This window comes from Panthera uncia, chromosome C2 (genome assembly GCF_023721935.1).
Source record: "Panthera uncia isolate 11264 chromosome C2, Puncia_PCG_1.0, whole genome shotgun sequence".
In the NCBI taxonomy this organism is placed as follows: Eukaryota; Metazoa; Chordata; class Mammalia; order Carnivora; family Felidae; genus Panthera; species Panthera uncia.
Genome location: NC_064810.1, coordinates 8,170,260 through 8,185,851, shown reverse-complemented (window position 1 = coordinate 8,185,851; position 15,592 = coordinate 8,170,260). Strand labels below are relative to the sequence as shown.

The window sequence follows — 15,592 nt, the reverse complement described above, 5'->3', positions numbered from 1 at the left end:
GCTTCTCGACTCTGTGACTGTTGGGAGAACCTGCCTGGCAATGTTTAAGATTTTATTTTTTAAGTAATCTCCACACCCAGTGTGGGGCTCAAACTCACAACCCTGAGATCGAGAGTCGTGTGCGCCACTGACTGCCAGCCAGGCACCCTTGCCTTGGCAATGTTCCTAGAAGCTACTGCTGCACCCAGGTAATTTCCCATGCAGCAGTCCAGCCCCATCTTTCCCCTCTGTCCTTACCTTGGACCACTCCCCCAACTCATGTCACCAGAGACTCCAATTTTACTGGACCGTGTGCGGTTGCCTCGGGTGCAAACTTCCGTGTGCTTGTGCCCTTGCTGTTCTGCCTGGGAAGCCCTTCCTTCCTCTGCACCAAATTCCTGTTTTTTCCTGTAAAGCTCAGACATGACCCCTGCTGAAAGGTCCTTCCTGTCCTCACCCCTACGTAGACAGGTTGCCCACCACCCCATGCATGCCTTCTCACTGCACTTATCATGTTGAAACTTTAATTGTTCCTTTACTTAGCTGTCTTCCCTCCCACACTGTGAGCTCCTTCAGATGACAGGGACCATCATCTCTGAATGCATCTGTCACCTCCACATGACACATAACTCCAGCTCTGGCACACAAGCCGGCATATAATAGGCACTTGATAAACCTTGGATGAGTGAATGAATGCCTTGGTAAGAGTACAAGGAACATAACTGAATTTTCTGCAGCAAAGAATTATGTAAGTTTTTTGGGTCATCAATTCTTACTAAATAGGACTGCTGATATCAGTACAGAAGATATTGAAAATTGAGCTGAATCTATCATGCTCCACTGGTATTTGTTACAGCACCTAGCAAAATAATTGGAACATAGTAGATGCTCAATAAACAGGTTAATGAATGACTAAGTAAGTGAAAATATGAATATATGAATGCTGTTTTTTGAAAAACTGAATTCCTCAGATTCACTTATTTGTTGTTAGGGTCTATAGAATGACCACAAATGAAAGCCATTTGAGCTATCCCAAATTCAAAACGGTATTTTAAGGGGCGCCTGGGTGGCTCAGTCGGTTAAGCAGCCGACTTCAGCTCAGGTCATGATCTCACGGTCCGTGAGTTTGAGCCCCGCGTCGGGCTCTGTGCTGACAGCTCAGAGCCTGGAGCCTGTTTCAGATTCTGTGTCTCCCTCTCTCTGACCCTCCCCCGTTCATGCTCTGTCTCTCCCTGTCTCAAAAATAAATAAACGTTAAAAAAAAAAATTTTTTTTTAATAAAAAAGAAAAAAAAAGATATTTTAAGTATCTGTAGGAGTTCTATAATCCTAGGAATATGGAAGAATGTAACCTTTCATTAAGTTCAAAAGTCTTTTCTTACATTTATATTTTCAACTTAGTATCTTAGGGTCCTGTTAAACTCAAATGACTTTAGAGTTAAGTGCAAAATAGATTGATAACAGCCCCCCATGCGAAATCCCATTAAGCAATCAACCTGAATGAGGACAGTGAGATACAAGATCAACTCCTTTTTTATTTTTTTTAAGTTTATTTGAGAGAGAGAGAGAGAGCGAGAGAGCACGCGCGCGTGCACGTGGGGGAGGTGCAAGGAGAAAGAGGGAAAGAGAAAATCCCAAGCCCCAGCAAGGCACTCAAGTGCTCAAATTCCGGACGGAGAGATCATGACCTGAGCTGAAATCAAGAGTCAGACGTTAACCAACTGAGACACCAGGTTCCCCTCAACTCCTTTTTTTAAAGTAGACTCCATATCCAACGCAGGGCTTTGAACTCATGACCCTGAGATCAAGAGCTGCATGCTCTACCGGCTGAGCCAGCCAGGGGCCTGAGATCAATTCCTTCCAAAGGACCAACTTATAAAATGGAATTCGGTGTAATAGGGTGGTCCAAAAATTAGCTCTAAATGTCTCCAGCTTCTGGTTGCAGGACCTACCAACCAAGCCTCTAATCATAAATAAATGAATTAACTGGATAGTAGCTATCTTCCCTGGTGGGCAGGCATCTTTCTACCTCAGAAAATCAAGAAATAAGTAAGGTATTGCCATTAAGCAAGATTTTTTTTTTAATTTTTGGGTTTTTTTAATGTTTATTTTTGAAAGAGAGAGAGCGTGAGCATGGGAGGGGCAGAGAGAGAGGGAGACACAGAATCTGAAGCAGGCTCCAGGCTCTGAGCTGTCACACAAAGCCCGACACGGGGCTCAAACCCACGAACCGTGAGATCATGACCTGAGCTGAAGTCAGATGCCCAATCAACTGAGCCACCCAGGCACCCCGCCATTAAGCAAGATCTCAGTTAAATCTTTGTTAGACTATATATTAAATGAAATGGTAACTGTGAGAAACGCTAATTATCTCCCAGTATCTTCTAGTCTGTCTTTCTTCCCTTCAACCCGTGGCTGTCCAGCTAGGACTGCAGTTCTCAGCCTGCCCTGCAGCTGACGGGACAGGAGCAGAAATGACCCGTGAAACTTCTGAGTCACAGTTTTTAAAGAGGAAGCTGGCTGGCTCCCACCTTCTCTATTCCCCCATCATGAGGGCTAGATGTGCATGAGGTTAACAGAGGTGGCTGGGGCAGTATGAACCAGTCTCTACCAAGAGAGAGAACAAGGCTGGCAGAGGGCAGATAACAGAGCAATAAAACAGAAGGGAACTAGGTCCCTGGATGGTCTTACAGAGCAGAACCACCTCCCGAGAAAGAGAGAAAATTCTAGCTTATTTGCATAGCTGCATTTCTGGGTCTCAGTCGGTTAAGCATCTGACTCTCGTTTTCAGCTCAGGTCAGGATCTCACAGTTTGCGAATTCAAGCCCCATATAACGCTCTGAGCTGACAGTGCAGAGCCTGCCTGGGATTTTATCTGCTTCTCTCTCCGCCCCTCCCCTGCTTGTGTGCTCTCCCTCTCTCTCTCAAAATATATAAATAAACTTAAAAAAAAAAAAAAGTACAATTAAGTAACAACGATTTAGGAAGTTAACAGCACAGCAGTCACATTTTGTGCTGGCCTTGGTTTTAAGTTGAAATCTTACAAAATATACATATAAATATCAGCATATATAAGAAAACATCAAGCTTACTATAAGCTTGATAATTTATAAAATTGGGGACCCTGGGTAGCTCAATTGGTTGAGCATCCAACTCTTGATTTTGGCTCAAGTCATAGTCCCAGGGTTGTGGGATCGAGCCCTACCTTAGGCTCTGTGGTGAGCAAGGAATCTACTTGGGATTCTCTCTCCCTCTCTCCCTCTGCCCCTGTCCCCCACTTGCGCGCTCTCTCTCTCTCTCTCTCTCTCAACCTAAAATAAAAATAAATAAAAATTAAAAATAGTAATTTATAAGAATTATGTGGGTGTTCAGAAAGATGGTGTTTGTTCACCTAGATGACTTACATATCTAAAAAGAAACTGGTCTGGGGAGGGAGGGGCAGGGCAGGTAGACAGGTGGATAGACTCCAGGGGACCACATAGGTACGTGTTCCATTTCCATATTGAGTGGTAAATTTGTGGGTATTAATCATACAAATTTCAAAGTCATGAGTGAACGAGGGCCATGTGTGAACCAACAATGAGAGTACATTTTGATTAGGATTAATCCAAGTCTGGGTAGCTAGCGTCCAAAAATAAAACAAAATATTCTAAGACATTTGAGCTTGTAAACAGGATAAATATTATTCAGAAATGCCAGAAATCCCTGGGGCGCCTGGGTGGCTCAGTGGGTTGAGCGTCCGACTTCGGCTCAGGTCATGATCTCTTGGTCCGTGAGTTTGAGCCCCACGTCGGGCTGTGTGCTGACAGCTCAGAGCCTGGAGCCTGTTTCGGATTCTGTCTCACTCTCTCTCTGACCCTCCCCCATTCATGCTCTGTCTCTCTCTGTCTCAAAAATAAACAAACATTAAAGAAATTTAAAAAAAAAAAAAGCGATCCCAAACTTTTGCTAAACTTCTAAGAGTGGTAAAATAGGGCTTAAAAGGGGCCCCTGGGTGGCTCAGTCGGTTAAGCGTCTGACTTCAGCTCAGGTCACGATCTCGCAGTTCGTGAGTTCGAGCCCCGCGTCAGGCTCTGAGCCATCAGGCTGATGGCTGGCTCAGAGCCATCAGCCTGATGGCTCAGAGCCTGGAGCCTGCTTCCGATTCTGTGTCTCCCTCTCTCTCTGTCCCTCCCCCATTCATGCTCTGTCTCTCTCTGTCTCAAAAATAAATAAACATTAAAAAAAAAAAAAAAAATAGGGCTTAAAAGCCCAAAGTAGAACTCTTAGGTTACCACAAATGGGTTCTTCATAGGTTTAAAAAAAAAAGCCAAGTATTAGCAATTTCATGATTCAAACTAATTGATCATGTGATTTGTAACTGTAATACACTGAAATCATTGTTTTAGGAACACCTGGGTGGCTCAGTCAGTTAAGTGTCCGACTTCGGCTCAGGTCATAATCTCACCATTCGTGAGTTTGAGCCCTGCGTGGGGCTCTGAGCTGACAGCTCAGAGCCTGGATCCTGCTTCGGATTCTGTGTCTCCCTCTCTCTCTGCCCCTCCCCTGCTTGCTCGCTCGCTCTTCCCCTCTCTCTCTCTCTCTCTCTCAAAAATAAATAAAACATTAAAAAATTGTTTTCAAAAAAAATACATAATTTTTTTAAAGAAAATGAAAAAGAAAAAACAAATTTACTTTTGGTTAAGACATAGTTTTCTTATGGGACACAAGTGAAAAACATGCTACTCACGCTTTCTGAAGAGGCAGATGGTCTCTGTAAAGTCTCACCTTGCACCCAGATGCTCTCAGTCACAAATGCTATGTGTTCTGCTTCGAGTATAAAAGGAGAAACAAGAAACAGGGCCCATTTGTTCAAGTCATCAATGGACTGCATAGAGGGAAAGAAACACAAAAAAAGGGGAGGGGATTCAGTATCACTTCAAATCACAACAGCCACTTACATCCACATCCAGGACATCACTTCCTCTGGAACCCCAGGTGAGATCAATACAAGTTTATCAGATGCTCTCCTGCAGACCACATAAACCCTGTGTTTCTTGTTGAACTGTGGCTATTAAACACCTGCAACATCCCTTCTATGATTCATGACAACTTTAACATCTCTAGATATTTGTTATCAACAATTCACTCTGAAGCTGGGCTCACCCCCACCATTCCTTACTGCTTACAGTACAGAGAGCTCTCCAGGTTACAACTCAGAAGCCCATTTAAAAATGAGGAGGCTCGGGGCGTCTGGGTGGCTCAGTCGGTTAAGCGTCCGACTTCAGCTCAGGTCATGATCTCATGGCTTGTGGGTTCGAGCCCCGCGTTGGGCTCTGTGCTGACTGCTCGGAGCCTGGAGCCTGCTTCGGATTCTGTGTCTCCCTCTCTCTCTGCCCCTCCCCTGCTCACGCTGTCTCTTTCTGTCTCTCAAAAATAAATAAATGTAAAAGATAAATAAATAAAGGTGAGGAGGCTCAGAAGTACGTGGCCGTGAAACGAAGCCCATTACCAACAGAAACCTGAAGACCTGTTCTTCCCTGTTCTTCCACTTCCTCCAGCCATTATAGCATCAACATTGGTTATCAGATTGGGTATGTCCATTACCTGTGCTCTCCTTCCTGAAATCCCTCCAAAGGCCAGTAAATTAATTTTAAAAGGCTTTGACCCACTAAAATCAAGGCATATCCAGAGGAGAAAAGCTGAACTCTAAGGCTGCAGGAGGTGAGCCCTGTCATGGCCACCAGAAAATGGTCAAGCTCAGGAGCACCTGGGTGGCTCAGTCAATTGAGCGTCTGACTTCGGCTCAGGTCATGATTTCGTGGTTCATGAGTTCGAGCCTGGCATCGGGCTCTGTGCTGACAACCTGGAGCCTGCTTCAGATTCTGTGTCTCCCTCTTTCTGCCCCTCCCCCACTTGTGTTCTGTCTCTCTCTCTCTCTCTCTCAAAAATAAACATCAAAAAAAACTTTAATAAAAAACAAAAAAATAGCAAAATGGTCAAGCTCCACACAAATCCAGTTCAAATCCGTCCTTGTTGGGAGATCAAAAGGCATTTTTACCTGGCCTAATAACTTGGCACATAGTACAGTATTAATAAATATCTACTGAGCTAATTAACAAATGAAAAGTTGAAGGAGAAAAAACTCCTCTCCATGGGTAAACTATATTATTAATATAGCAGTTAACAACAAAAAACAGGGGTGCCTGGGTGGCTCAGTCGGTTGAGCATCCAACTTCGGCTCGGGTCACAATCTCGAGGTTTGTGGGTTCCAACCCGTGTCCAGCTTTGTACTGACAGCGCAGAGCCTGCTTTGGACTCTGTCTCCCCCCCTCTCTCTCTCTCTCTCTCTCTCTCTCTCTCTGCCCTTCCCCTGCTTGCTCTCTCTCACTCTCTCAAAAATGAATAAACATTTAAAAACATTTTTTTAAGAAAACAACAACAAAAAACAGATTGTCCATCTTACTCAAACACAGAATATGTACATATTCAACAAAAACCTTAAATTTCCAGTTTGGGGGTGCCTGGGTGGTCAGTTGGACAGCCGGCTTTTGATTTTGGCTCAAGTCATGATCTCACAGGTTCGTAGGTTCGAGCCCTGTGATTGGCTCTGCAGAGCCTGCTTGGGATTCTCTGCAATCTCTCTGCCCCTCCCCCTCTCTAAAATAAATAAATAAACATTAAAAAAAATTCCAGTTTCTATAAACTCTTTGGTTATACTTATCAATTTCTGTGGGACCTTCAATTATATAAACATACACATTCTATTTATCGGATTCTAAGCATGCAAAATGTGGAGACGACAAAGTCATAAGATTGATTTCTATAAAGTTACTTCAATCTAGGTAGACTGACAATAAGGTATTTAGCGAACCAGGTCATTAGCCTCACAATATTTTAGATCTTGAATTAACAGCAGCCAATCACAAATAGCCAAGCTTTCCAATCGCAGGCCACAACCACTAACCACTCCATCATTCATTGAAGTACTGAGTGATTATCACAGGGCAAGCTGCTAAGCGAAAGAGACCCAATTCCTAGGGAGAAAAAGATAAAAAACTGGAAATATGAACGATAATTTAAAGTTTATCTGGACACAGAGCAAGCCAGTCCCATCTAGTCTGAAGAATGAGGGAACATTTCCTTGAGACAATATTTCAGCAAAGCTCTAGGATGAGGCAAAGTTAATTTCAAATAGCAAGAGCACATCAGGTTACAGAATCCCTGAAGGCCAAGGCTAGTGTGGCCGGGGTGCCCCCACACCAGGCTGGAGCAATCAGAAAGAGCTGAGAAGCACTAGTTATAGGTGCGGTAGTTAAAAAGAAGACCAATAAAGTCATAGAGATGTTCAAAAGTAAAACTGTCTTCCAAGAAAATTAAAAATACTTACATCTCGATATTTTTGAATGTCCAAAATCCTTAATCTAAAGGGTTCTATTTTAAGTAAATGAGTCCAGATTGGAAACTGCAATAGAAAAATGCACCCCTCAATTTTTCTTTATTTTGTTAATTCTCTCAATCCAGGTTCCTTGGACAATTAAGCCCTAATTAGACCCTCAGGCAGAATGAATGTCTAAACGTCTTGCATCTAGGTGATAGTAGCTGCATACTCTTTCACAACTGAGAAAAGTTACTCATTCTCTGTTTATACTAACAAATAAGGGTAATTTTGATTTGTTAGTAGCACAGTATAATTCCGTACCTAAGCATACAACAAAGTATTCAACCTGAGATAAGATTTTAATTCCCACGCAGGTGCTACGGTTTCGCACACATGGGAAACCTTACTTTAACGCCAAGTGAGCCAACTTTCCGGAACGAAGAGGAAAGGGAAACCGATTAAAAGCAAACACTTTTAAATGTCAACGAAAACAGTGTTAGTGAAGTCAGTGGAAATCTGCGCAGCACCGCACTTTTCCAGAAAGGGAACGGAGGTTTCGCATAGATTAAACGACCGCCACGTGAAAGGGCCTGCTGAACTTGCAGCCATCGGGCTAAGTACTAAGCCAAAAAACAAAGGCCGTGTGCAAACCGAAATAAAATAGATGCAAAGACAATCAGCGGGGTGCCCTGGTCGGCAAAACTCGCGACTGACTGAGCCGTTTTTGTCACCTACGAGATATCTGACATAAGACTGAGGATCTGCTGTCTTTCTGTGAATTCAGGTTCATAAACTTGAACCTGTAGAACCCACAGTAGAGGAGAGGATGTCAGAAAAGACGTTCCGAATGGACAGCGCCCTGGGCGTTCGGGTGCTAATCTTCCCCATACACTCGACCCGGCAAGCCGCCTGTCGCAGTTCCGGACCTCTGGTCCCCCCAGTCCGGGCTCCCGAGGGCACAGCCAGTAGAAGCGCCCCCGAGCTCAGCCCTCCCGGGACCCCAAGCCCGGGGCCGGCCCCCCCCGGGGCCCCCCCCCCCCCCCCCCACGCACGCAGCCCCGGTGCAACGCGGGGCCCGCGAGCGCTTCCGGCTGGCTGAGCCCCGAGGCCGCGCCTCCCGCCGGCCCCGCCCCCCGCGCGCCTCCGGCCCCACCCGCGCCCCGCCGGCCCCGCGCCCGCCCACCTCGCTCTCGCCGACGCAGAAGACGCGGCCGCCGCGGCTCAAGCACACGCGAGCGCCCCTGGGCTGTACGGCCGCGCCGCAAAAGGTGAAGGAGCAGCGCGAGGCGCGCAGCCGCTGCACCGTGGCGCGCACGAGCGCGGCCGGCCGGCGCCCCCAGCGCGCCCACAGGTACAGGTAGCACAGCGTGATGAGCATGACCGACCGGCCGGCCGGCGGCGGGGCGCGGGCCCGGGACGCTCGCACCACCGGCCCGCCCCTCCCTCAGGGCCCCGCCCCCGCCGCCCGCCCTCCCGCTGGCCGGAAGAGGCCGCCCCGTGGGGGTGAGGCCGCGCGGGCTGGGGAAGGCCTCCGGGGGTGGGGGGGTGGGAGGAGGGAGGATGCGCTGGGGGGGCGGGGATGAGGATGGAGGGAGGACGCGCTGAGAGGAGGGGTTTAGGACGGAGGGAGGCCGAGCGGAGCAGGGGGTGTACGGTGAGGATGGAGGGAGCAGGGAGGCCGCGCGCGGCTGAGGATGGAGGGAGGCCGCACTGGGGCGGTGAGGAGGGGCTGGGTGAGGTTGGAAGCCGCGTGCGGAGGGCGGGCGGCAGTGAGGGAGGCAGGAGGCACGATGGAGGGAGAAAGGCATTAGAGAGAGGGGGTTGACAGGTTGGAGACCGGGGGTTTAGGCCCGCTGGCTGCCAGCTTTAAGCCAAAGTCGAACGTCCCTTTGGAGAGCTGGGAGGCAGACTGAAGAAGGGCTGCAGGTACTTTTACATTAATTAATCCGCACCCTACTGGGATTCAACTAACATACAGCCTCTGCCCAGTCCGGTTGGGAATATAAAGTGAGACTGGTTTTTATTAGATTATTCTAGGCCTTTTTGCAAAAAGGATTTTACAATAAATTACATAAATGCATACAATGCAGTTATATATTTTATATATACAAATGTAGATATACATATATACAGATACATGTATGTATACGTATATACACACATAATACACGCATAATATACATATGTATTCTGGTCTCTAAATATTTTAAAATAAGGACTTGAACACAGTCCTAAAAAGGCTGTCGGGTGTTCTTGTACATGTGGGTCACCAATTTGTGAGCATCCTAACACCAGGAAAAAAAAGGGAAACTTACCAGTTATGTTTCACAGTGTTCTTGTCCGCTAAGAGAAGCATAATTATTCTTGACAGTGACAGAGCTTTCTCCCCTGGAACCGCATTTGTTTAAATGGCAGTTTGCAAAACACGGTGTCCCCAGCACCTCTGAAGCATAGCAAGGATTTTCTCTGTGCTGCTTCCTACTCTGGCCTTCGTTGTAAGTGGACGGCATAATACAGTAGCAACCAGGTACACCACTCCCAAATCTCACTTAATCCAAGGATAGATTTTTAAACTGCACTGACCATTTACTCGTCTGCTTTAAAATAGCAGTATAGATAACCCACTTTTAGAGCTTCAAACTTACAGTCAGAGAACATAGGAACTTCTCATTGCATACAGCAACACTAGATTTTAAGAGAGAGAGAGAATCCAAAAAGAAATAACTGGGCTCAAAAACTAGATAAGCATCACAGTGGACCAGAACTGGAAGACAAGTAAGCGATGAGCAAGGGTGAAGCCATATCTTCCACTTCCTTGCAGGACAGTGGCAGTTGGGAAGGGAGTTCAAGGCCTGAAATTGTGTCACTGGAGAAAGACATGAATGAATGCCCTCTGAGGAAGGCCTTAGCCCCTCCAGGATAACACGGGGCTAACAAGTTAGGTGTAAGAAAATGAAAAGGCTTAACAAAGTGATAACCCTAATGTTTCACTGGACAAACCCTGCAGATAGCCTTCTTGGAGTTTGCTGAATTAAGGCTCTAAGGACCAGTCTCTCCACTCCTGGTATGGAGAGGTCATGGCTTCTATCTGTAAGTCCTAAGCATCTCTAGTTTTTCCACGTTCCTTTAGAGCTTTGTAACCTCCCCCCCCCCTTCCCGGATACCGTAACTCCATCGAGCCAGAATAGGAACTCTCCAGGTTTGCCCTTAGATGCTTCAAGATGTCGTGGTCTCAGAAGACATCATGGGGAAATGTGAGCGTCAATTCTGTATACAGCTCTGGGTTATAAAGAATGGGGACCACGAACACGGTCTGAGTGAACATTAACTGGGAAGTGGGTGAGGTTCCTTCTTGACCATTGGACTGAGGAGCACTGTCACCATTCACGCCCAGGAAGGCAGACAGGGGAGTAAACAGGCACAGGGCGAGCTCAAGGATGGAGCCTGGCTTCATCATCCCCAGATAGTAAAGGAAAAAGGGAAGGATGCAAAAATAAGACATCAGGAGGTCTTACTGTGTGTGTACCTGATTCACAACTTACAGTCCCTCGCCACTCTAAAGCGTGGTCCCTGGACCAGCAGCAGTAGCATCACCTGGGAGCTCACTAGAAATACAGAACCCCAGGGTCCACCCCGGACCTACTGAATCAGCATCCGCACTTTCACCAAATCCCCAGGTGATTCACAAACACGTTAAAAATTGGAGCACTGGGGCGCCTGGGTGGCTCAGTCGGTTGGGTGGCCGACTTCAGCTCAGGTCATGATCTTGCGGTCCGTGAGTGCTAGCCCCGCGTCGGGCTCTGTGCTGACAGCTCAGAGCCTGGAGCCTGCTTCATATTCTGTGTCTCCCTCTCTCTGACCCTCCCCTGTTCATGCTCTGTCTCTCCCTGTCTCAAAAATAAATAAACGTTAAAAAAAAAAAAAATTGGAGCACTGTTGAAGTCCACTTCTATCACTCCCTGGGTCTGGGTCACTCTGGACCGTTAACTAGACTCTTCCAAATGGTTGTGGAGAACAGAGTAGGAATAGAACCACAGACTAGAAATTTAAAAGCAAGACACTGTCATTTAGGAGAACATCACTGCAGGAAGGAATTGAAGTGCTCACCAGCCAGCAACTGAACACCAGCTCAGTAACTCCTCACCATGACTGGCTTTCTACGGGAAAAGCCAACCCAGTCTCTAGTCTGCACTTAGGAGGCATGCCCTGGAAATGATGGTTTAGGGACAAGGCAGAGTGTTAACCAAAAGAGTGTCACTCCCCCAGAGGACCTGTCCTCCCCCATTAAATAGATTAACTGTTCCTCCCCAGGGGAAGCCTGTCCTACTGACATTAGCTCTGTCTACCTTGGGAAAGCATTCAGAACTCAGTCAGATGGCCAGAGCTGAGAAGGATAGTTTGTGAAGGGAGCTTAGTCTAATAGGAAGCATTTAGCAGATGCTGAATTTTAAATAGCTGTAACTGTAAACAGTTCACGTTTAGCAATTGAAGTACATAGTCTCTGCTTTATACGTAAGAGAATCTGTTCCCTCCACGTCGGTGTTGGGAGTGCTAAAACAAATGATATTCACAGAGCCCAGGGTCTCAAGAATGACCATCCGTTTGAAAAAAATGTCCTCCAGAAAAATTATTTAAATACAAATTTGGTTGAAATCATGAGGTTTTTGTTAGTAAAAGCTATAACACTCTTTAACTATTTGAATGTCTGTGGTATGTTTATTAAGCCAGAAAGTGTCAGGGTGACTATTGGCACATGCAGTTAACTGTTAAGTAAATTAAACAGTTTGAAGCCAATAATTCTTTTTATTATTGGTTTAAAACAAAAAAGAAAACTACAATTTGGACTGATAGAAACAAGCTACCAGGAAACGTTTAAATTAGAACTGGGCGGTGATCAGGGCCTCAAAGGGGAAAAAAAGTTGTCATTTTAAATCTTGCTGATTAACAAATGCAGGCCCCAAAAAGGTACAGATCAAAGCACCCAACACCCCACCCTTGGTCAAAGACCCCACCTTTGGTCAAGGATCGATTCTGGAATCCCAATTTTTAAAAACATTTATTCCAAATAGGAAACCTTTGTATTAAATGCCTTGTACAGTTCCATAAACTATTCCTTAAAATTATATAAGAAAGCTGAGAACTTATTATTTTAATTGCATTTTATTTTTATAAACTTTGGTTATTTTTCTAATATTGTTGCTTTTGGAAGTTTTATATTTATTAAAAGGACTCTAAGTTCTACACAGTTATCTGTAATTAAAAATACAAATAGGGGCGCCTGGCTGGCTTAGTCTAAAGAGCATGTGATTCTTGATCTTGGGGTCGTGAGTTCAAGCCCCAGGTCAGCTGTAGAGATTACTTAAAAAAAAATAATATGGGGCGCCTGGGTGGCTCGGTCAGTTAAGTGTCCAACTTCGGCTCAGGTCATGATCTCACAGTCCGTGAGTTCGAGCCCCGCGTCGGGCTCTGTGCTGACAGCTCAGAGCCTGGAGCCTGTTTCAGATTCTGTGTCTCCCTCTCTCTCTGCCCCTCCCCTGTTCATGCTCTGTCTCTCTCTGTCTCAAAAATAAATAAATGTTAAATAAATAAATTTAAAAAATAATAATAATAATAATAATAAAGGCAAAATATGAATTTTGACCCAAGAATTAAAGGATGCTTTCACATAAAACCTTAAGAGCTTATATTCAATATGTCATTTCTTCATTATATGGAATGCCAAAATAATAGCTATGTCCCTGCAGTAAAAATAAACATGTTGACTGGGAGTAGGTCAAGATAATGCTAACTAGGGAAATCATTTGAATTTATTCATTCTAAATCTTGGCATAACAGTATGTAACACATTAAATTGGTAAGAGAGTGTTAACATATATTTTAAAAGATGTAAGTTTTAAGATAGGATTCAGCATAGTTAAAATTTATTTATCAACTATGTAAAATGTATTGATTCTAATATCAGTTGTTCGATAATAGGCAGAACCAATTTGGCTAAAGATCGCACACACATGTATCTTATAACTGCGGTTTAAGTGACAGTATAGGGACATGGTAATGAGGAAATGAAACTTCTAGAGAACGTTGTAGACTGAGCTGATTTCCAGGTAGAATGGCCAGGCGGACCCTCCTCCAGTAAGTCAATATCTGGAGGATGCTGGGGACCAGTTGCCAAATTGTACCACCTTGTACGAACTTGAAACTGTCAGCTATTAGAAGACCAGCACCCGTAAGTTAAAAGCAGAATGAAAACAGTGGCAGAAAATTCTCCATCAGATAAATATACAATGAGCACACCAAACAAGAGTTTATGAATTACTAAACATCCTTCCTGGGATACTAAGAACCAGGCGAACTGTAGGAAAATCTTGAGATCTGTTCAGTATATGATTCAATATGAGCTTTAATGCTCACATTAGTATACTGTTTTAGAACATGCACATTGTTAAATAAAGCAAAAGACAACTTGATTAATCAACATAAAGAGGAAAGGAGATAAAATTAGAGGATCAAAAGAATTTTGACTTAGAACACCTCAAACTATCGAAAATAGAAACTCATGTCTTTAAGAGAAAAAGAAATACCTCTTCCAGCTTTGCTCACGAAGATGGCCTCAAAGCAACTTTACCCTGAAATGCACCCTAGTGCTCAGCTCCCAGTGTGTGTGCTATTTTCTCCATTAAAAGGAACCAGAGATCCTCGCAGAAACTCCTGGTGCAGGTGTTAAGGCAGTGCCTACTCCTGTGCCAGACACCTGTGCCAGAAAGGAGGTAAGCTTCAAAGAAAAATAGAATTGTGTCAAAAGGATACAGGAGCCCCCCCCCAGCCAAATCAGGACAATTTGAGTATCAAATTGAAATGCATTAAATTTATGAAGAGCCATGAGTTCATGATGATCCACAATAAAAGTATTGTGAGTCTTGTTATTTGATTACAGTTGTACTGACTCATTTATCCTATCGAAGGAAAGTTAGTAAATGCTAAGTTCTTCCTTTAGAAGGCTATTTCTGAGCCAAGGGAGAATCATCAGTACAAAGACCCCATAAGCTGTGAAGCCAGAACTGAGAGGGCCAGAATTCAGTTGGCTCTCATTTTAAGGCTCCTGAAGAGTTGGGTAGTCCTAAAAATATAGCAGAGTACAAGATGTCCTTAGGTCCAAAGATCTTAAAATTTCGATGAATCTTGAGAATTGATCACCCAGTGTGGGAGCTACAGGCTTCTCTGGTTCAGAAATAAGTAATGCTTTGACTTGAATCCAGAGAAGGGCTAAGTGATTGCACTCTTAGAGATTACAGAATCATTGATAGGATCACGATAGGTAGGATTCAGTGTCTCATTAAAGACTCTGGAAAAAAAAACAGCAAAACTCTCTGATGATAAATGATCTGTTATCCAGGGCAGTAACTGTTTTCTTAAAAAACATCCATCTTCTAGGGCACCTGGCTGGCTTATTCAGAGGAACATGCAACTCTTGATCTCAGGGTTGTGAATTTGAGCCCCACGTTGGGTATAGAGATTACTTAAAAAATAAAATCTAATAAATAAATCCACCCCCAATCCAATAAAATTTTGAGTTAAATATAGACAGGCTTAGAGGAAACAAAACCATAGATGTATATTTCTGGATTAGTAAGGAATCTATGTGTATTTAGTATGTATATGGCTGAAATGTGTTAGAGAATGAGGCTTTTTTAGGCCCAGCTTTTAACTTGAAATCTTACTAAGATTTTTAAAGAATATTGAAACATCTAAGACAACATCAGGTTTGCCGTACTGATAAGCTTAATTTATATAAACTGTTTAATCAAGCAATTGAAGTACATAATAAGGAAATTTAATTTAGGAAGGACTTGAGGTCTGGACAGGGATGCTGAGTACCCACTGCAGGAGGACCGTCCCCATCTGTCACCATGTCTGTGTCTCTTCTGTCTCTTCTCATGAAGGAGAGCAGTTACAATCTCTAGAAAAGCATATCTATAAATATACAGATGTAATTGTATGTGTGGTGTGTCTATAAGCAGGAGGAAGAAATGTACTACCATACTACATGTCAGCAGTTGGAGAAAGGAAAATGCTCCACAAAATGATACGTGTGGCACCTCCACACTATCTCTAGTCTCCAGAGAGTTCCAGATCTCCATCCCACCCCTCCTTCAGGCCCAGTTCCCTACCTCCTCTCTTCAGAACTAACAGAATAATCTCCTCTCCAGAACTAACATGATAACCTCCTAAGGATTCCCTCTGGGCCTTCCGCTTC

General features: G+C 44.5%; 1 protein-coding gene across 3 annotated transcripts in view; it reads right to left on the bottom strand.

Moving 5' to 3' along the window:
• The window catches only part of HLCS (holocarboxylase synthetase), a 227,519-nt gene that overhangs the window by 206,617 nt on the left and 5,310 nt on the right, over nt 1–15,592 (bottom strand). The window contains exons 1-3 of one of the 3 annotated variants that reach the window (XM_049627891.1): nt 8,522–8,793; nt 7,348–7,422; nt 4,708–4,845 (exon numbers count right to left, since the gene is read on the bottom strand). In XM_049627891.1, coding sequence (XP_049483848.1) covers nt 4,708–4,845; nt 7,348–7,422; nt 8,522–8,716 — 408 coding nt within the window. In that variant the 5' untranslated portion in view covers nt 8,717–8,793. Of the gene's footprint in view, nt 1–4,707; nt 4,846–7,347; nt 7,423–8,521; nt 8,794–15,592 lie in introns of those variants that run through there. The other 2 variants (XM_049627888.1, XM_049627890.1) reach the window with 2 other exon arrangements.